General features: G+C 55.8%; 7 protein-coding genes across 7 annotated transcripts; 1 reads left to right on the forward strand and 6 right to left on the reverse strand.

The window, feature by feature from the left end:
- Positions 1-250: 250 nt before the first annotated feature.
- Positions 251-1,993, reverse strand: BDZ83DRAFT_709251 (general substrate transporter; the record flags this gene model as incomplete). Its single annotated transcript, XM_060511568.1, has 3 exons — positions 251-1,034; positions 1,101-1,406; positions 1,495-1,993. 3 exons carry the CDS (start codon positions 1,991-1,993, stop codon positions 385-387), a joined length of 1,455 nt encoding a protein of 484 aa, XP_060359897.1. The 3' UTR covers positions 251-384.
- A 1,003-nt stretch (positions 1,994-2,996) lies between these two features.
- Positions 2,997-6,153, forward strand: BDZ83DRAFT_796348 (alpha-rhamnosidase; the record flags this gene model as incomplete). Its single annotated transcript, XM_060515865.1, has 2 exons — positions 2,997-3,712; positions 3,790-6,153. Exons 1-2 carry the CDS (start codon positions 3,323-3,325, stop codon positions 6,151-6,153), a joined length of 2,754 nt encoding a protein of 917 aa, XP_060359898.1. The 5' UTR covers positions 2,997-3,322.
- Positions 6,154-6,265: 112 nt separating this feature from the next.
- BDZ83DRAFT_656165 (aldehyde dehydrogenase) lies at positions 6,266-7,993 on the reverse strand (the record flags this gene model as incomplete). The annotated part of the gene is made up of 4 exons (XM_060510851.1): positions 6,266-7,283; positions 7,337-7,499; positions 7,559-7,758; positions 7,866-7,993. The coding sequence occupies 4 exons, from the start codon at positions 7,991-7,993 to the stop codon at positions 6,266-6,268; spliced, it is 1,509 nt and encodes a 502-aa protein (XP_060359899.1).
- Positions 7,994-9,793: 1,800 nt separating this feature from the next.
- Positions 9,794-11,599, reverse strand: BDZ83DRAFT_588998 (alpha amylase; the record flags this gene model as incomplete). Its single annotated transcript, XM_060506191.1, has 6 exons — positions 9,794-9,818; positions 9,870-10,384; positions 10,438-10,819; positions 10,872-11,279; positions 11,339-11,386; positions 11,448-11,599. 6 exons carry the CDS (start codon positions 11,597-11,599, stop codon positions 9,794-9,796), a joined length of 1,530 nt encoding a protein of 509 aa, XP_060359900.1.
- A 900-nt stretch (positions 11,600-12,499) lies between these two features.
- Positions 12,500-13,018, reverse strand: BDZ83DRAFT_588999 (serine protease; the record flags this gene model as incomplete). The annotated part of the gene is made up of 1 exon (XM_060506192.1): positions 12,500-13,018. One exon carries the CDS (start codon positions 13,016-13,018, stop codon positions 12,500-12,502), a length of 519 nt encoding a protein of 172 aa, XP_060359901.1.
- Positions 13,007-13,837, reverse strand: BDZ83DRAFT_541406 (alkaline proteinase; the record flags this gene model as incomplete). The annotated part of the gene is made up of 2 exons (XM_060503400.1): positions 13,007-13,477; positions 13,550-13,837. Coding segments are annotated over 2 exons (759 nt in total), but the record flags the coding sequence as incomplete, so codon positions are not given.
- Positions 13,838-19,552: 5,715 nt separating this feature from the next.
- Positions 19,553-20,423, reverse strand: BDZ83DRAFT_763208 (uncharacterized protein). Its single transcript, XM_060515214.1, has 3 exons — positions 20,303-20,423; positions 20,069-20,239; positions 19,553-20,014 (listed from the first exon to the last, which is right to left on the reverse strand). The coding sequence occupies exons 2-3, from the start codon at positions 20,213-20,215 to the stop codon at positions 19,820-19,822; spliced, it is 342 nt and encodes a 113-aa protein (XP_060359903.1). The 5' UTR covers positions 20,216-20,239; positions 20,303-20,423; the 3' UTR covers positions 19,553-19,819.
- Positions 20,424-20,705: the final 282 nt, after the last annotated feature.

The following is a 20,705-nucleotide window of genomic DNA, read 5'->3' on the forward strand; positions in this document are numbered from 1 at the left end:
GCGAACAATGTGGTCGAGGCTACTAATGCTTGGGCGTTGGCCTACGTATGACAAAGTTACAAATACTAATTCTGGATGGCTAACATGTCATTCGGTCTAGATGGATGCGAGTGTTTCGACTTGGATTGATGCCATGCTCTGTCACTTCGGCACTTAACTTGTGTCAAGCGAATATAGTCTGCGATGAGTACCTATGCGATCAACAGTTTGTGCCACTGAGAATTCTCTTACTAATATGAGAATATTCATGCCCTAGCTACGTAAGCGACAGTCTGCACGTTTCTCATGCGCCAACCCCTCGCTAACCAATTCCCATGCAATCAATTTGCGACCCTCAAAACATCACGATCACTCTAAAGCTCACATTGTCGTCGAAAAGCATGTTCAGACGTGATCAAGCTGCTCCACAAGCTTCTCGTCCTTGGCGACAGCAGCAGCGGCACCAACAGAGTCCTGCATGGCATGAGGCACCAACTGGTCTCCAAAGAGCTCATCCATCTGCTCAAGCGTCCTACCCTTAGTCTCCGGGAAGAAGAAGATGTAGCAAATCATGGCGATGAGGTTAAAAACGAAAAAGACGTAGAAGTAGCGGAATCCAATATTTGTCAATGCCTCTGGGGAGATCTGGGCAAAGATGAGGTTGACAGTCCAGTTGGTGAAGGTGGTGATGGCGTTTCCGAGCGCTCTGACTTCGACGGGGAAGATTTCGGCGGGGTAAACCCAACTAATGATGCCCAACGGGGTATAGAACATGCTGAAGACGAAGTTCATGGCGACCATACTGCGTAACTGGTTGGCGTTGTTCTCGTTGAGATATTGGGCCTGTACCGCGTTGACAAGGAGGGCGGCGCCGAGACCAGCTGCAGAGACAATGAGGGGCTTGACTCTGCCGACGCGGTCGAGGAGCCACAGGCCAATGCTACAGTAGACGATTGAAAGAGCACCGCTGATGCCGATGATCATCAGGGAAGTTTGGGTATCGATGCCGAGGATCTTGTAGATGCGAGGTCCGTAGTAGTTGATCACATTGATACCTGTTGGCATTCGGTGTTAGTCCTATGCTTTGACATCTTTCTTCTTACGACAGATTGTATGCTTACCAGAGAGGGGACCAAAGGCCTGTACACCACAGCCCAACAAGAGACGCTTGCGCCACGAAGGCTTTGTGATGATGGACTTCCACGAAATGTTACCGAGAGCGCGGTCAGCCAGGATGACGTCGCGAATCTCGCGAAACTCAAGATCGATGGTTTCTTCGTCGAGGCCGCTTCGGAGTTTGCCGAGTGATCGACGGGCATCTTCGTGTCGATCTCGCTCCATCAGCCAACGGGGAGATTCCTGGAGGAAGTAGATGCCGGTAACGAGGATAACACCGGGGACAGCCTGGAAGGCGAGAGGGAAACGCCCTATCCCGTTGTCAGTTTACAAAACGATTCGTCTTACACTGACTCTGAGTGGGTACACAGATACTAGGACAATGAAAAAGAGGCTTACAAGAGAAGTCGCTCTTGACAAAGGAGCATCCATATCCAAGCCACTGGGCGATCAAGAATCCCCAACTCAACATCCACTGCAACAAGCCGGACAGGATACCACGGTACTTTGCCTCCGACAGCTCAGAGGCGTACATTGGAATCGTCGAGGTAACCATGCCGACGGCGGCACCGCCAATGAAGCGGCCTATGATCAGCATGACCATGTTAACGGCGCCTGCCTGGAGAGCCGAGCCGAGACACGAAATCACGGATCCGACAAAGATGGTGTTACGCCGACCGATCTTGTTGGCGAAGAGCATGTTGATGATGGTGCCGAAGATGGCACCGCCTTGGAAGGCTGACACGATGCCGCCGGCGACGGTATCTGATGGGTGGCGGAAATACTTTCCAAACGAATCTAGAGCGATCGTCGAGGTGATGATACCGGAGTCATAGCCAAAGAGGAAGCCTCCGATGGCCAGGAAGACGGCGGATAACACCGTCGTAAGGCGACCCATGATTGTCGTATGTTGTGAACAGTCACAGCTGTCAGTGGTAGATAAACGAAGAATCAAGAACGGACGTCGTCCTTGGGAGTGGAAACCCAAGAGAAATATTAAGGTTAAAATACAGCTTGAGCTCAATGAGATGACCAACATCCAGCAACGGGCTTGTCAGCTTTCGACTCCCACCGGCAAGTGTCCCAGTTCATCCAATCGACGAGATCGAGGTGTCATCCAGTGGGTCTTGGCAGTATCTGAACGGTGCTGAGCCTAGCCGATCCCCCCCTGAATGTGCGGTCTTTGGAATCTGGGGCCTCCGCACGAACCCAGCAAACCCCAGACAAAGCTGCATCTTTAACCCGACATCACCGAGGGTGGTTGGTGGCGTGTTCAGTGTTGGTTCTTTTGGGCAGCCACTAGGCATGCTTTGCACCGCGGTCGCTGATAACTACTGCGGATACACATACTCAAACGAGGCCGTTGAATGTTCGAGGCTCAAAGCGGCCCGGTAAGTGGAGATCCTAGTCCGGAGCCGGCACGGTGGGGGTTCCTCATGGAGGACTTTCATGTCAAGTTTGTATGTTCGACATTGGAGTCGATGAATTCGCTCAAAGTACGAACTACTAGGGACCGAAATCTCTGTCGGAGACGGATACGAAGAACAGCAACGCGGCGACACGTCCAGGACTCTGTGTAGAGTTCTTTGCTGGCTTAACCCCAAATAAATGTGTGCCTCGCTCGGGAAACCCGGTATAAAGAGCCGTTTCACAGTCGGTAATTCCGAGCGGGGGACCATTGAATCGACACCAACACAAACGTACCAGGACTTGTGATTCGACGACAATGCCTTTACCCCACCCCGGCGACATCTCGGTGCCAATACTCAAATTCCAAGTACCGAAGGCCGGGTCTCCACCGGCACATGGTCTTGGCCCCCTGGCCAAAAGACTCGGCGTAAAGACGTCCACGGTACCCCGTACCAGCCCACCGGGTGCTCTATAGACTATACTGGATCCAACAAGAGTCTGTTTCACAGCTCCAGAGTTGCCACTCTTTTCGAGAGAACAACGCACCGAACTTCGGTGATTTCGGCTCATTGTTGACTCTACTACCCCGAGTTATCTGATCATAATCCTTCTGTTCATGAGGCACAGCATGCGGACCATGCCCGAAACAGAGTTAAGATTACAGAAGTTACATGGACCCATGAAGCTCGCTTCTCTAAAGACTTGCCGGGAACCGAATACTTCTCGGGGCTACTAGGAGGTTGCTCTTACTTTCCAACCGAAGCTGCGAGGACACCCTAGAGCCTTAGTCCCTTCACACCCTCGGCGGCTTACCACAATGGAGGTGACACGCTGTGGCATCCATGCCTTTCACGAGACCCTGGGAATCGACGTCGATGAGATTCGTTTCTACTGGGTGCTTCACTCTGAGCTCGAACATGCCTGCCAGAGTGCCTACCGCATCGTCGTTGCTTTGAACGCAACTGCACTCGATGATGGTTCTACTAGCTCTGAAATCATCTGGGACTCGGGCAAAGTCGAGAGCAATGCCCAGAGAAACATCCTCTGCAAGCCGGATGGCGGCTTCAAGTCCGCGTCATTCCACCTCTGGAAAGTGACCGTCTGGGACCAGGACGGACAAGCTTCGTACAGCGGCGTCAACGAGTTCTTCACGGCGTACCCGCGGTCGAGCAGGTTGTTGCCGCCGTATAGCATGAATCAAACCTACGTATGTCCGTCCAATACACGTTGCCGTCCAAGAACATCACGAAAGAACGTTCCCGAATCTAATGCGAACGAAAACAGATGCCCCATACCAGCCTCATCTTCCGCACCTGGTTCGAAGACGAAGCAAACCGCTGGAAGGGAGTCTGGGTAGGCGACAGCAGCGACAAACCCTTCTACCTCCGCAAACACCTCCACCTCTCCCGCAAACCCTCCCGCGCCATCGCCTTCGCCTCCGGTCTGGGCCACTTCAACCTCTCCTGCAACGGCGCGCTCGCGTCGACGCACATCCTCGACCCGGGCTGGACAAACTACCACCGCACGGTACAGTTCGTCGCCTACGACCTCAGCGACGCGCTGACGCAGGGCGACAATGTCGTCGGCGCGCACGTGGGAAACGGGTTCTACGCCGGCGATAAGGGCGGCGATGATCGCTTCTTTTGGCCCATGTATGAGGACAACACATACGTAAGGTACGGCAATGAGTTATGCTTCTTTGCGGAGCTGCATCTGTTTTATGAAGATGGGAGCCGTGAGACGGTGATTTCGGGACCGGATTGGAAGACGAGGAAGAGCGCTACCACGTTGGCGAATATTTACGCGTCCGAGGATAAGGATTTGCGGGAGTATCCTGATGGGTGGGATAAGCCGGGCTTCGATGACGGGGAGTGGATTGCCTCTACGCCTGTGACGGGGCCGAGGGGCAAACTGAGGTACCAGAGCCAGCCGCCGGTCACACTCCACGAGACGGTCGAGCCGGTTTCGAAGAAGACGTTGGAGAAGGGCGTCGTGACGTTCGACCTAGGACAGAATATGTCCACCATGGTTCGCGTCCAGGTCAGCGGCCCAGCCGGTGCACAAGTCATTGTCAAGTTCTCCGAGAGCGTCGACGAGACCGGTCGCGTACTGATGCCCGACCCCCTTTTCAAAGACTTTGAGACAAAAGTCTTTTCCAAAGTCACGCTCGCTGGGACAGGAGACATCGAGACCTGGGAGCCAGACTTTAGCTTCACCAGCGCGCGGTATATCCAAATCGAAGGCGTCTCCTCACAGACAGGTGAAGGTCTCCCTGTCATCCACTCCGTTGTTGGCAGGCACATCTCCTCCGCCTCCCGGAGGCTGGGCACCCTCAAGACAGATAAACCGGACGCGAACGCCCTCATCGACATGTGCTACTGGTCCTTTGTCAGCAACTTGTTCAGCTACCACACCGACTGCCCGCAAATCGAGAAGTTCGGCTGGCTGGAAGTCACGCACCTCCTCGCGCCCGCGACGCAGTACATCCGCGACATTGAGGCCCTGCACTCCAAGATCCTGGACGATATTGCAGACGCGCAGGAGTCCGACGGGCTCGTGCCGACAATGGCGCCTGAGATTCGGTACATGTGTGGTCCTTTGCACGATACGATTACCTGGGGCGGGGCGGTCGCGCTGATCCCCGAGATTCTGAAGAAGTATTACGGCTCGACGCATACCTTTGGGAAGCTGTATCAGCCTTGTGTGCGGTATATGGAGTATCTCCGGACAAAGGAGCGGCAAGGAGGGCTGATTGAGCACGGGTTGGGTGATTGGGGCCGCGATATCGCGTTTGGGAATCACCAGGCCAACATCGAGACAGCAATCTACTACAAATGTCTTCGCAACGTCGAGTTAATGGCCAAGGAACTCGGCTACGCAGACGACGAGAGAAAGTGGCGTGCGTGGGCTGACCGCATCTACGAGACGTACAACCGCCACCTCCTTGTTACCTCCAAGACAGAACATCCCTACGTTTTTTACACCTCTCTCGACAAACCCGGAACCCACGACCGTACGATGATCGCGCAGGCCATGGCGCTGCAATTCGGCCTCGTCCCGGAAGAGCACGTAGCGGACGTCCAACTAGCCTTCCTGGACGACGTGGCAGACTGCCGGATCCGCGCAGGCGAGATCGGGCTCAAGTGGCTCTGGAACACCTTTACGGATGTTGATCGTCCGGATATCGTGATGGCAATGGCGCGGCAGGAGGAGCATCCTTCGTATATGCGCTTCCTCCGCCGCGGGGAGACGACGCTCAACGAGTTTTGGCAGGACGCGTGTAGGAGTAAGTGCCACGATATGCTGGGCACGATTTACGAGTGGTTCTATGAAGCTGTGTTGGGTGTTCGGGTCGAGGAGGACGGGTATAAGGCGTGGAGTGTGAAACCGCCCTTAAAGTCCGAGTTTGATTTTGTCGAGGGGACCTTTGAGTGTCCGTATGGGCTGATTGAGGTTACCTTCAAGCGTGAGGGTGAGGATGTGAGGATGAGGGTTATCGTGCCGACGAGTACGAAGGGGACTTTGGTGTTGCCGAGGGAGGAGAGCACGGTTGAGATTAGCAGGGAGGGGGGCGCGGGTGTGGAGGGTGCATCTGGGAAGAGGGTGACATTACTGCCGGGTCGTTATGATTTGGTTTTGCACCCGTAGGATATTCAATCAAGTATGAGAAACAAGAGCATGATCATGAAGGTTGTTCGTTGTGTCATCTCATCTTCCTGACGAAGCCTACTCGAAACAATTGGATCCCAAAATCAACGGCTTACAACCTCGTGCCCATGTTGACGTGGACGGCCTTAATCTGACTATACGCCTCCAACCCAGCCTCGCCCAACTCCCTTCCAATACCACTCTGCTTGACACCACCAAACGGAACGCGCGGGTCGCTGTCCTGGGTGCTGTTAACCCACACCATGCCCGCCTCAATCTCGGAAGCAACACGGTGCGCACGCTCGACATTCTGCGTGAACACGGCAGCGCCGAGCCCGTACTGGCTGTTGTTCGCCAACGCAATAGCCTCCTCCTCGGTCTTGAAGCGCGCAATCACCACAACGGGCCCGAAAATTTCCTCGCCCCATACGCGCATCGACGTCGTGACGTTGGTGAAGACGGTAGGCGCGACGAAGAAGCCCTTACCCTTGCCACCAATGTTGAGAGGTTCTCCGCCCGCGGCGAGCGTCGCGCCCTCGTTCTTGCCAATGTCGATGTACTCGAGCACGCGCTCGAACTGGACCTTGGACACCTGGGGTCCCTGGTAGGTGTCCTTGTCCCACTGGCTCCCGACCTTGCTGGTCGCCTTGAGCGTCTCGAGGAACTTGGGGATGAACTCCTCGTAGATATCCTCCTGGACCAGGATGCGGGAGGTGGCGGTGCAGATCTGGCCCTGGTTGGACATGATGCCCATGTGGGACCACTTTACGGCCTGCTCGAGGTCGGCGTCGCCAAAGACGAGGAGCGGGGACTTGCCGCCCGTCTCGAGGGTGATGTTCTTGAGCGTCTTGGCGGCCTCGCCCATGATGGCGCGGGCCGTGGCCGTGCTGCCCGTGAAAGCGACCTTGTCGACGAGAGGGTGGCTGACGAGGGCGCCGCCGGCGACGCGGCCGAGGCCGTTTACAAAGTTGACGACGCCCGGGGGGAAGCCGGCTTCCTTGATGAGGGTGCCGAGGTAGAGGATGCTCAGCGGGGTCTGCTCTGCGGCCTTGAGGACGACTGTGTTGCCGCAGGCGAGGGCTGGGCCGAGTTTCCAGGTGGCCATGCTGAGGGGGTAGTTCCAGGGGATGCTGGGCTGTAGTTAGTCTTGGTTCCTTCTCGTGGGTTAATATGGGTGGCTTACACTTGAGCGACGACGCCAATGGGCTGACGAAGGGTGTAGGCAAACTTTTGGGGAATGCTGGTGATGGTCTGGCCGTAGGTCTTGTCGGCCCAGCCGGCGTAGTAGCGGATGACGGTGACACACTCTGAGAGGTCAATCTCGAGGGCATCGGCGTACGTCTTGCCTGTAGGTTTGCGTTAGTTCTTCCATCTGGCCCTGGAACTGTATGAATTGTGAGCATACCGTTGTCCCATGCATCGATGGTAGCAAGAGTCTCCTTGTGCTGCTCAATCAGATCGGCAAGCTTGTACATGAGGGCGCCACGATCCGTGGCCGAAATGCCCTTCCAGGACTCATGTCTCAGGGCGGCGTGTGCGGCCTTGACGGCCTTGTCAATGTCCTCGACTTCAGCGGCCTGGACGGATGCAATCTTTTCTTCGGTGCTGTAGGCAAGGTGGGGTTGTCAGTTTCGTCGTTCAAGGTAACTTGGAAGGAAATCGCATGTGATGCACAGGGAGAATGGGGGATGAGGGGCTAGGTAACAACTCACGCAGGATCTATCGAGTCAATGAGCTCGCCCTGGGCAGATTGGACAAACTCATTATTGATGAAGAGACCGGTGGGCTGGGTGTACTTGACACCGTTGGGGGCTGTCAGCTCAACAGAGAGATCGGACATTGCGGCGATGTCGTTGACAGTGTTTGGTTGGCGATGGTGAGGGGTCGATGAGAAGAAGTGACGCGCTACAGATTGTCTTGGGCGTGTCCTTTTCGCGTGATGGTGATGGTCAAGGTTAAGGTGGCGCTGTCGGATCAGAGGGGTATCACAGAATCGAGACCGACAAGGAAATGAAGACGTCGAGAGAAGAGGTTTGGCAAGTGAAGGGGAATTGCGAGCTATGCGCATGCGAAGGGGAGGAGAAGAGAGCATCTTTTTCTATTTGCTCCAGCTCTGGTGTACGACTGCGCCGGCGGCCATTGGATGGCCAACGATAGGAGCTTTGAATTGGAGGGGTCGTTGATGGGTGGATTGTGTGGATGTGGCAGTCAGCGTAGCACAGCAGATCGGAGCGAGCTTCCAGTCCAATCGAAGCTCGCTGTAGCTACTCCGCATTCACTTACTGTATTCGGCCCAAGGGGGGGGGTGGGGGATGTTAGGAATGGGGGCATCGATGAATGGAGCATTTCGGATGGATGTTGGAGCCTTGGAGGAAGTGGCTGAAGCATGAAATTGAAGCCCCCACGGCGGGGATGTGTGTGACGTGCGGAACCGCTCTGCCGTGTTTCCCATCGGCGATAAGACACCTGTGGAGTGGTCAAGAACCACAGAATGGTGTACAACGTGGGGATTGAGTCGTGGACTTTTCGGGGATGCACAAGTATATCAACCAAGAGCTGTATCTAAGTCATGCCTCTTGTCGCCGAAAACTAGACACCCCGGCTTTTAAGCTTTCTTCAACATCATGTGCCGGACAAAAGGGAATCGATATACGGATCCTCAATACTGGAACAAGGCTGAAGAGACACAGGGTCCAGGGAGCACTTTGCGACTTTCGGCTTTTACCAGCAAGACCAGTTCCCTCTGTCCGAAAAGTGCGATGCTCCAGAATAATCACAGTGATGTTGCCCTTCTCGCCGACGCGTCAGCAGTGGTAACAGTCCGTACTAAGCTGAAGAACAAGTCTCAATGCTAAGGTATGTCAGTGATTCGTCTGTAGATACAATCTTCAATGTTTTGTCATGGAATACACCCGTTATGTAATCACCCAGGACTGGGTAGACAATCGCATGCAAAATATGCCAATTTCTTACCGCAAACGCATAAGCTCAATTTCGCGTGCTTGGAGAGATGGGCGGGTCCCGTCCAACCGGGCCGGCCCCGCCCCGCCGTCCTCAGGGGATTAGCTCCGTCCGGCCCGGTCAAGACTCTAAAGAATCACGGATTGAATAGAAAGCACAATGACAACACAAAACCCGTGCAGAATAAACGGCCTAGTGATACTTGCATTCTTTGCGCCGTCGGCCTAGACTATTCCCCCCCCCCCTCGGACTTACTAGATCTGAGGTACTGATACTGAGGAGGCGAGTAGGCTTGTCTTCGGTCCCGGGCTACGAGCCCACCTCTCGGCCGCGTGCTTCCCCGCAGACCCCCCGCGAACCTTCGTCCGGTCACCTATGGGGAGCATGTGCTTTGTCTGCATAGATATATGTGGCTAAGATCTGCCAGTGTGTGTATCTCAAGTGCTGTGGCGCGGAAGACACTGAAGGGTTGGCAGGCATACCCGTCATGAACGCAAGAGCACTTGAAGAGCCCGGAGGCGCAAACCTGGAGAGGACTGTTGTTCCTGATTGTGACCATGTAATTAAACTTGTTGTATTTCCATCAAGCACATACTCGTGAAGTATAAAATCTACATCTACTTGGTAGCTATTCTAGAAACTCCAATTCTTCCGCCTGCCTGGTCCCATGATATCTACTCTATTCCTCGTAAATGTTGGAGTCACTGCCAAGGTTAGTCCCCATTCGTGTCTATCATAAGGTGACAAGTACTCACAATTCTTCGTTGAATTTGTCTCTGCCGTCGGCATTCTTGTTGACAAAGATGCTCACCGAGGTACCAGAACACACGAACTCGCCAAAGCCGTCGTCTCCAATAGTAACCTCCCTGTCGTTCCAGCCCAGAACATCGGTCCAGACCTCGCCAGCATGCATCTCACCCACGTGCATACGCTTGGATCCCGGTCCAGCGTTGCTGGCCACCACGGCGCAGCCGTAGGGACGGTCCCAGGTACCATACTTGACCCAGCCCAGGCACGTCGCGTAGTCAAAGTAGTCAGCTTGCTTGCCATAGGCGTAGAGCTTTCTAGCCAGCGTCATCTTGGGCACCGCGCCGCCGCACGAGGGCGGGAAGGGGTGCTCGCCCTTGATGCCGTAGATATCGCCGTACCAGACGCAGGGGTATCCGTCGGTGCGAAGGAGGATGAGGGCGTACGCGATGGGCTTGAACCAGCCCTCGATCGGGGCCTCCAGGGCCTGGTAGGGTTGCGTGTCGTGGTTCATGACCAAGGTCTGGATGCGATTAGAACAGTCCCTTCAGTGTGATAGGATTGGATGGTGCGTACCACTGCGTTGATGGGCTCCTTCTGCACTAGAGTGCCGTCAAAGACCTTCCTCATGTCGGCGCCGTTGCCCTTGCTGATCTCGCTAAAGTTGTAGACCAAAGGCGCGTCAAACAAGGTGAACTGCCTGCCCATGCGCTGCAGGTACTCGGACATGTCGTCGAGACTGTCCTTCCAGAACTCGCCGACAAAGAACCAGCCTTTGCCATACTCCTTATCCAGCTCGGTGATGAACTGACGCAAAAAGTCCTCACTATAGTGCTTGATGGCGTCGAAACGGATGCCCTGGAGCGGCACTTCCTGGGCCAGCCACTTGCCCCAATTGAGAACGTCTTTCACAACCTCGGGGTGATCGTAGTCGAGATCAGAACCCATCAGGAAGTCGCTACACATCATTAGCATGGTCTATGATCCATCCAATGGATGCCTGATCTTACTAGTTTCCCTTCTCGTCGTCGACACTCTCCGCCCATTGCTGGTCGCCCTTGTCACCCAGGATCTTGTAGATTGCCGTCTTCTCGTTCCTGGCATTATAGTCGACACCACTGAAGTGGTACCAATGGTACTTCTGCTCGCTGTACTTGCCCTTGCGACCGGGGAAATCATAGCCGACCCAGGCGTCGATCTCGTACTTGTCGCTGACGAACTTTGTGCGGTCATTGGAGTCGACCTCGGCAGCGAGGCACTTCTCCTTGCGGTCGGCCGCGAACTTGTGGTTGAGGACGGCATCCCAGTAGATGCCGACGCCGTTGTCCTTGGCGGTGTGCGCCAGCTTCAGAAGCTCCTCTTTGGTGCCCCATTTTGTCGCTACGGATCCCTTTTGGTCAAATTCGCCCAAGTCGTAGCTTTCAGGATGGTTAGCAAGATGCGCCGGCTCGGCAGGAAGATGGATCGCAATACGTACAGATCGTAGATGTCGTAGCCGTTTCCAGTCTTTGATGAACCCTTGCACCTAGATTCTGAAGTCAATTGGGCTGGCCTTGTTCGTCGCGATTCAATTGAGGTGGTCTTACGCTGGCGGGATCCAGATGTTGTCCACACCGAACCGCTTGAGCTGGGGTACATGCTTCTCCAGGCGGACCCAGTGCTTCTGATCCGCAGGCACATACCACTCGAAGCCCTGCATCATTGTGTGGTTCTCGGGGGTCGGTTCCTGGTCTCCCATGGTGGGCGATTGTGCCGTTGCGGCTGACGGCTTGCGGGTGAGTGAATGGAGGGGTTTGGAGGGGTCGAGGAGGGGTAGAACAAGGGTGAATTGGCCTTCAGGAATTTTGGCAAGACGAAGGATTGAGGAGAGAGAGAGAGAGAGAGAGAGAGAGAAGAGAGAAGAGATCAGGGCAAGACGTCAGGCGGTAGAAGAAGAGGTGACTTCCATTTCATATAAGTTCTCAATTGCCGACCGCCGAGCTACAGAATGCACGCACCGTCCTCTCCTGCCGGTTGATTCACCAACAGGATCTTACGACGCATCGTACCTTAGGTAGCTGCTCCTCGTGCAACACAAAACGCAGGTTGACGCGGCGACTGCGAGCAAATCAAATCGTCGAATCGCAGCATTCCATACGGTAGCTCGAACGCATCGCCAGACAAAACGACATGCGCTTCCTGCGACAACAAAGGGCCCTGTCTCTCCGAGTCCTCCCCCTAACCTGGAAAATGGCGCGACGCTAGTAGGATGCCATCAATCCATGGACGGCTGGCCCGTCACGCCCGTCGATTCTGTTGGGACTGGCGTCGAATCGCAGCGGAATTCCAGGCGTCTTCTGCCTTGGATTTTCCAACTTGACAGGGAAGTTTGACGTCATGCCGCAGCTGGTGTCCCAGATAAGCCCGCAGAAGCCCGGCGCTTGCGTCCAATTGCTTTGTGTTTGAAAAGGTCTAGACCATCCTGCCTGGAACTGTTCTGAGTTTATTAATGGGCGGTGGGAAAAAAGACACTAGAGATTTTGCTGACTACTCATACCGAGGTGAGCTTCGGTGACGGCTTTAGGTCTGTGCCCTCACCTTAATCGGAGGCAACTCCGGTCTGTGGTAAACGTCTTTCCAGCTAACACCGTTCAACCCTTCATCGTCGACCATTCCCATTGTACGCAACAAGATTAGGACTCCCAACTCCAGCACCGGCAACAATGTCCTTAGTAGCAAGTTCCTTGATGCGAGCTCCGATCGCCGCCGGTGTATCCACAGCAGAGCCCTCCAATCCCTTGAGATACAGCGCCAAACCGGAAATGTGCGGTGTTGACATTGACGTTCCCGACAGAAGCTCGGTGCCATCCTGGTACAAAGAAGTCGATCTCACATCTACGCCAGCAGCAAAGACATCCACAGCAGGGCCAAAGTTGGACCATGTAGCTCTAGTGCTGTTAATGTCAATGGCACCAACGGTGAAGGCAGTCGGCGCGCTAGCTGGTGACCTCGTGGAAGCATCCTTTCCGTCGTTCCCGGCACCCACGACGACGAAGACGCCGAGGTTTGTCGCTGCGTCGATGGCATCATTTAAAGCCGTGGACGTAGCAGTCGCTTGTATTGGGTCAGGTCTAATGCGAGCGTTCCAATCAAGATTCAACGACGTACCTAAGCTCATACTGATGACGGACTTGCCAGCCCTCCCAGGAGTGTTGGTGATATTCTGTACAGACCACTCCAACGCCTCAATAATCTTGGCCGTCGTACTGTAAGCAACTCTGGTCGTCTTCACATCGACAATAGTCGCATTCTTTGCGACGCCGAATCGCAAGGACCCAATGGTGCCAGCGACGTGCGTGCCGTGCCCAAAATCATCATCGTGGGCAACTTCGGGAAAGACGTTGGTGCCTTTGATTGCGCGTCCCTGGAAATCGGGATGGGAGATGCGAATACCGGAGTCGAGAACATAAGCAAATGTGCCCGTTCCCGCACTCGTGTCGTAGATGTAGGTTTGATGATCCACGTCGACGCTGGCGAGTTTTGTCCGCGAAGACAGGCTGGCTAGACCCCAGGGTTGGTCGCTGACCTCGGTGAGAGCTGTCAATGAAGCTTCATGGTCTGGCTCGATCGCAACGACCTGGAATGCCCCGTACCCAGGTTAATTTCAAGGACATCGTCAAGTATCTCGTCACGTCCGGTTCAAACGCACCTCATCTTTGGCTTCGATTTCGGCCAACAGTTCCTCGTCAAATTCGCCAGTATAGGCATGAAAATTCCCAATTTCAAATGCCTTTTCGACCCCAGTGGTCTGACGAAGAGACAAGCTTTGTCTGTGAGTATCATGGATCCAATCGAGGTGCTGATCTACGTCGCGTTTTCCAATGCCTGACTTCAGAGTGACGATCCATCTGCCAGGGATAGCAGAGATGCCTTGTTCTTGCCTAGAGTGTGGCGCGGCAGCTCCTGGCGCAACTAGAGAGGCAATGATAATGCCGACAACTTCCCTCTCGCCTAATTTTTCTTGGCATCTGCTGTTAGTGAATGAGTGAGCCTACCACCAAATTACTAACAGCCGAAAACTCTTCACCTCCCCTTGCCGGAGCCCGCATCCGCGATGGCCTCACAGCCGCCGTCGGGCACCGGACTGATGTCGGCCGACCAAGCCGACCCCGAACCAGGCTCCGGGACACCTCCGGAGCCGAACCCCACCTCAAGAGCTAAGCGACGCCGCGACGCCGAGGCACAGCCGACCCGGCCCAGCCTAACGGGAAGCCAGCTTGATGCCACCACCGACGCCCCTACCTCGGCCGAGGGGCCCGCAGCCTCTACCGCATCTGCTCCGAGCGGATCTGCCACAGGGTCCGTCTTGACAGCCCTTGCAGAAGAAGCTAGACAGTACGAGGCACGGAAAGACGTCTTTCTGACCATTGCACGGTCCGTCGACAGCGTTGTCGCCAGCTTTGACGGTTCTAGAAAGCAGATCGCGAAAGAAGCCACTGCCTATGTCATTCAAACCCTCAAGAGACTGATCAATCACGAGACAAGCCCAATAGCGGCCCGGAGTTGGGCGGCTGTCGTCGCACCGATGGCGGGCAACACCACTGCGGCGACCCGGAGCGGCCAGAGCTGCCAGAGCTCTGCCCGCCCGAAGGCCACACTCCCCGCCGAGGATCAGCCGCAGGCGCAGCCGAAGGAGGACCTCCGCATCTTTGCCCGCGTCCCGGAAGAAAGCTTAGCGGCCGCTCGGAAGATCGCACCGTTCGCCGTACGACAGATCGTCTGTAAGGCCGTTGGCCTGGGGCTAGCGGACCTTCCCCACGTCTACCATATCAGCACAGGTTACTCTCTGAAGCCGCGAAACAAGCAAATACAGGAAAGACTACTTACAAGTAAGGCAAAGCTGGCGGAATGCCTCGGCGCCCACCAAGTCGAGACGCCTATCAAGTGGCACACATACGTTGTGCCGCGATGCCCAACAAAACTACACAGCATTGGCGGGGACGTCCTGGACCCAGCCACACTCGTTGAAGATGAGGTCTTCGCACAGACAGGACAGAAGCCTGTCCTTGCTCGACCGTCCCGCCTTGGGCCCAACCCAGTCACGAACGAAATATCTTGGCTCATATCATTCACATCAGAGGTCACGCCCTTCAGGCTCTTCAACCAAAGCGGCAGATCTCTGCCCATCAAAAAACGAAGGACGCTCATCCGACATGACCCCGGCTGCCAGGGCTACCACGCCAACCGGTTCTGCGGACGACGACCGACTTGCAGCAACTGCGGAAGACCTTCCGACTCACACGAAACGGGACCTTGCATGGCCAGGCCCCAGTGTCCCAACTGCTGCGGCCCCTTCCAAGCCGGCCACACAGACTGCCCAGCGAGGCCCTCGGTCGTAAACGGCGTCGTCTCCCTTCCCGGTCGAAAGGAGCGGGCTCGGATCCGGAAGGCCGGCCAGAAAGCATCGGACACTCTGTACAAGGCTACTCGATCCGACAGTAGCCAGGAGGCGGCAGGCGTCCCTACCTCCACCAGCCAGAACCAGCAACCCGGCGCCAAGCGCGCGCGCACGAGAACGCCCTCCGCAAGCTCGATCGTTTGCCTCGGTGACGGAAGCACTGACAGCAGCAGCATGGATGAAGACGAGGCGGACGAAGGCGAAGGCGAAGACTCCCCCGACAACACCTCCATCGACCGTCCCGTGCTACCCATGCCAAGCAGGAGCCAACGGGCAGCACAGAAGCCAAACTACAACGTCGCGAATGCCTACACCCACCTCGAACTCGACTCGGAGACGTAAGCCGAGAGCGGCGACCCCACGGATGCTACGCGTTGCGCAGGGCAACGTCGGAAAGATCTCCCCGGCGCACACGGCTTTCCTGCAGCTCTGCTGGGAGGCTCAGATAGATGTGGTCCTCGTCCAGGAACCCTGGACGGGCTGGAAGGACGGAAACGTGCAACTGAACACGCACCCGGGTTTCGACTCTTTCGTCCCGGTCGACTTCTGGGACAGCGAAGGAACCAGACCAAGAGTATTGACCTACACACGCAAAGGGATAGGGATGACGGTGGAGCAGCAGAGGCCTGTCCACACGAGAGACGTACTGTGGCTGGTGGTCGACAAAACGACGACTATCGTCAACGTGTACAGACAACCCCGCGACCCCCACAGCCGCACAACAGGGATACTGCTAGAACTCAAACCCCCGGAGCGAGCTTTGATCGCGGGTGACTTCAACGCGCATCACTACTCTTGGGAGCCCGGGACGAGGAACGGGAACCGGGGAGATGACATTGCAGGCTGGGCAGACGGCCACAATCTCTCTCTTATCAGCGAAGTTGGGGTGGCAACCCAGGATTGCGGACATGTCCTGGACCTGGCTTTCTCTAATATCCCTTTTGCGCACGCGCAGGTCAGCCCACAGCTACACCCGGGAGCTGACCACGAGGCCATCGTGGCCGTCATACCACTATTCAAACGCCCAGTGTCACAGGGAGAGGGCCACCCGCAGCCACGGCCACTGTCAGTGCCCGACTCGGCGCTGCCTCGGCTGAGAGACCTGATCGAAGGGGGGCTAGCTGCGATGCCCAATCTGGGGGATCAACCTACTCCGGAAGACCTGGACGGGCAGGCAAGTCACATCGTCGAGCTCTTCTCCCGAGCCATTGAGGCGGTCGGCAAGAAGAGAGGAAAACATGGTAAAGGCGCGGCTTGGTGGACGGAGGAATGCGCAGAGGCCCACAGAGCATACCGTGCTGCCCGCAACCAACAAGCCTGGGAGACGGAGCAAGATGCGCACCTTTATCTAATGGAGAAACGAAAGGCGTTCCTGAGCACGGTGAGGAAGGCTAAGCGAGCATACTGGGCCGGAAAGATCGATGGAGTCGCTTCAGACCGGGACCTGTACCAGATCATGGGTTGGCGGAAGGCGAGCCCACTGACCAGAGCACCCCCATTGGTTGTGGACAACCAGACGATCGAGGATACTGACGAAAAGGCCCAAGCGCTTCGGGAAGCCCTTCTCGACAGGTTTAGTGCGGAAGATGACGCACCGGGTAATCCGTTTGACGTACCCGTCGTCCCAAGGCGAGCGATTACTTGGCAGGACAATGTTAGCGGAGAAGAAGTGAAGACGGCCACCTTAACAAAGACAACGACCCCTGGTGTGGACGGGATCACCACGCGCCTCCTCCAGGCCTGCTGGGGCGTCATCTCGGAGCCGGTCAGGCAGCTATTCCAGTCCTGTATGCGGGCCGGCCACTTTCCTCTGCCTTTCCGCAGAGCTGAGGTGGTCATGATCCAGAAGGCCGGCAGGGATGCCTCCAAGCCCGGGTCCTGGCGGCCGATCGCGCTCCTCTCGTGCTTGGGCAAAGGACTCGAGAGACTAATAGCCAGAAGGATGGCTTCTCTGGCGATTGTCGAGCGCATCGTCAGTCCGCAACAGATCGGAGCTCTACAAGGCAGGTCAGCCGTCGATCTGACGACCTGCCTCGCCCACGATATCGAAACGGCCCTCCTAAAAGGGCTCACGGCGACGCTTCTGACTATGGACGTAAAAGGGGCGTTCGACTCCGTCCTTCGGAACCGGCTCGTCATTAGACTGCGTCAGCAGGGATGGCCACACGGCTTGATTAGACTCATCTTCAGCTTCTGCTGCAACCGCATCGCCAGAGTCCGACTGGAAGAAAGCACGACGGAATACTTTCCTCTGTCATGCGGGCTGCCTCAGGGGTCGCCACTATCTCCCATCGTCTTTCTGCTCTACATCGCGGAGATCCTTGAAGACGACCCGGACGCGCGATTCGGGTACGCGGACGACATCGCCACTCTGGCCATCAGCCCCTCCCTGGAGAGCAACGTCGCAATACTCAACCGAAGCGCAGCCGGCATTCTCAGATGGGGCTCGGAGAACAAGGTCTCCTTCGACCCGAGCAAGTGCGAGGTCATCCACTTTACTAGGAAGCACAGCCAGCCAGCGGAGCTGCCAGAGGTCAGGGCGGGGATTTGGTGGTCAAGGCCTCGACAAATCCTGTACGCTGGCTGGGTGTCTGGTTCGACAAGAGACTGTCCTTCCGGCACCACGTCGACACAAGAGTAGCTGCGGCAAAGAAGGCAGCTCAACACCTGAGGCAGCTTACAAACACAAAGAGAGGACTGCCAGCGGCCGCCGTGCGAAAAGCCGTCGTCTCCTACGTACTGCCGATCGCGCTCTTCGGCGCCGAAACATGGTACGCAGGTATCACGAAGCCGGCTTCGAGACGCCAAGCGGAGACAGACACGAGTCCGCCTTTCCAAGGAAGACCCGTCAACACAGGCCAGAAGGGGCTCGTGCAGAAGATCGACAGCGTCATTACAGCGGCAGCAAGGATCGTTCTACCTGTCTGGAGGACAACGCCAACCAGTAGCCTCCTCCGAGACGCCGGCTTACCGTCAGCCAAAGTCGCCTTAGAAGGCGTCCGTTTACGGGCCGCAGTCCGACTACAGAGGATTGATCGCCGACACCCGCTAGTCGCGCGGCTCTCCCAGCAGGGACAGCAACAGACGAGACTACAACGGACGGCTGAACTTCTGCCAAGATGCGGAAGACCAACGTTCCTCCAATCACAGTACCTGCCAAGCTCACAGGATCAGATAGTAGTTCAATGCAAAGAAGAGGCTGCGAAAGCTTTCGAGCGCTGGCTAAAGACAGTACCGGAAAGCCATATGATCGTCTTCTCGGACGGCTCCAGGGCGACGAACGGAGCCGTGGGGTACGGCTTCGTCATCTACCGAGACTCCAAACGCATAGCGCAAGGGTGCGGCCGACTCGGACTAGCAGAAGTGTTCGACGCCGAGGTCGAAGGGGCGCGAACCGGCCTCAGAAGGGCTCTGCTCACCAATCGCGGTCATCCAATCCACATATGTATCGACAACACCAGCGTTATACAAGGCATCCGCGGCAAGGCGCCGGACTCGTCACAAGACGCGTTCCTCGAAATCCAAGAAGCGGCCAGGATATTTGATATACGGACGCACTGGTCCCCGGGACACCAGGGCATCGAAGGAAACGAGGCCGCGGACCGGCTGGCCAAAGAAGGAACGACACTGCCGGCGCGGATGGGTCAAATGGCAACACTAGCGGGCATCAAGCGGCTTGCAAGGGAAAAATTACAAAGCCAGCACAGGAGATGGTGGTATAAAGAGCGAAGGCCGCGGTACGCGGACTTGGGGCTTGAGGCAGCTCTGTCCAGCCCTCCTGAACTGGCCTTGCCGCGGGCTACGTTACATCACCTGCTGGCGGCACGATCGGGTCACGGGGACTTCGAGCAATATCACCGACGTTTCAACCACGACGACGCTCTAATGATGTGCTCTTGTGGAGAGGCGAAAGACGTGGACCACCTGGTCTACTGTCGACTAACGCTGGCGAGGAGGCAACGGTGGCCGACCCTCCACTCTCGCAGTATGCCCGAGCCCATAGGTCCTATGGGATCTCTCGAGGCCTACTTCAAGAGATTAATCACCGACCCACGAGGCTTCGAGGCCTTTCTCCGCGTGACGGACTTCTTCCAGAAGATCTGTCTGCGGTAGCAGCATCCACACCTAGGTAGATGTGAGTGCGGACTACAAAGAACCTCCCGATTCCAAGGGACGATTTGGGAAAGAATGAAACTGGGGCACCAGCGGGAACCGGGGACAGACAGAACGCGTAGTGGCCACAAGGCATGATTTGGAGGACGATGTAAAGAGACGACGTACTGTAGAGTAGGTAGCCTTGGCTCACGGCCCTCCACGCCATATACCCTTCGGGAGGTCTGCGGTAAGGGCTCTAGCCCGGCCGCCACGGCGTTAAATACAACAACAACAACAACAACAACAGAGGCAAAAAAGGTCGCTTTTTCATCGTTTCTTCGATACAGAGCAACTTTCTTCACCTTTAGACCAGGCAGAGACGGCTGATAAGGCTTCGCCGAATGAAAACTCCGCTTGAGAAGTTAGCTAGTGAACGTAGAGCTGGGTCATACCCTGGGTCTCACATATGATATCTGCCTCCAAGGCGCGGCAGGCAGGGCCTACATCAAAAAGGTACTTCTTTTTCCAACTGCCGAGATGAATTTTCAATGTGGTGAAGCATAATCCTTCAAGCTTCTCGATATTACTGCGGCTGAAGAGTTGGCCAAGGATTCTCCGCCTCTTGCATGCTCTTGAATATCTCTGTGACTTATCAGCAAGAAACCCTACGTTTACTTCTGGAGGGTTATTACGAAACGTGATAGAGAAGAGTGCGGGGTGTTCATCTTGGACGAATTCGCCATAGTTTCGGGATCCTTTACGAATCCGCCGTGACTTTATGGACTGTATCATAGATGTCGATGGAGTAGAACGACAGCTCATTGGGGCCAATTCGGATAAGAGGGCCTAGGAGGACAAAAGGATTAGTTGCCGCCCATGTCAATGGTTTGAGGTCGACGACGGAGCTACCTAGGGTCTCATGCAATTTTGGAAGTTCAAGAGTGACGTTGCCTCGGTATTCCTGACGAAAAGCCCAGATCAACCTCGAATAGCCTGCTCCCCAACCGGCATTAGGGATACGAGACAGAGGAATGCGTGAGCTCTGGTGACGGCCTAGAACAGTGTCAGAATTGTTACTCGAGGATTCGAGCTCTTCGAGATGATGAGTACTTGAAAACTGTCACCACTACAACGCAAAAAGCAACTAACGAAGTCAGGATAAGGATCGCATCTTGACACAGAAGCTTCAATTTCCCCAGACTTCCAAGAAAAAAGGGCCACAGGATGTCGGCGCCGATGAAGTTCACTCAATTTTCTCAATTTCATATCTACGGTGAACACTGAACCCAGAGCATCTAGAACGTCGAAGAAC

The sequence above is a fragment of the Colletotrichum acutatum genome (assembly GCF_030867785.1).
Source record: "Colletotrichum acutatum strain CBS 112980 chromosome Unknown BDZ83scaffold_133, whole genome shotgun sequence".
In the NCBI taxonomy this organism is placed as follows: Eukaryota; Fungi; Ascomycota; class Sordariomycetes; order Glomerellales; family Glomerellaceae; genus Colletotrichum; species Colletotrichum acutatum.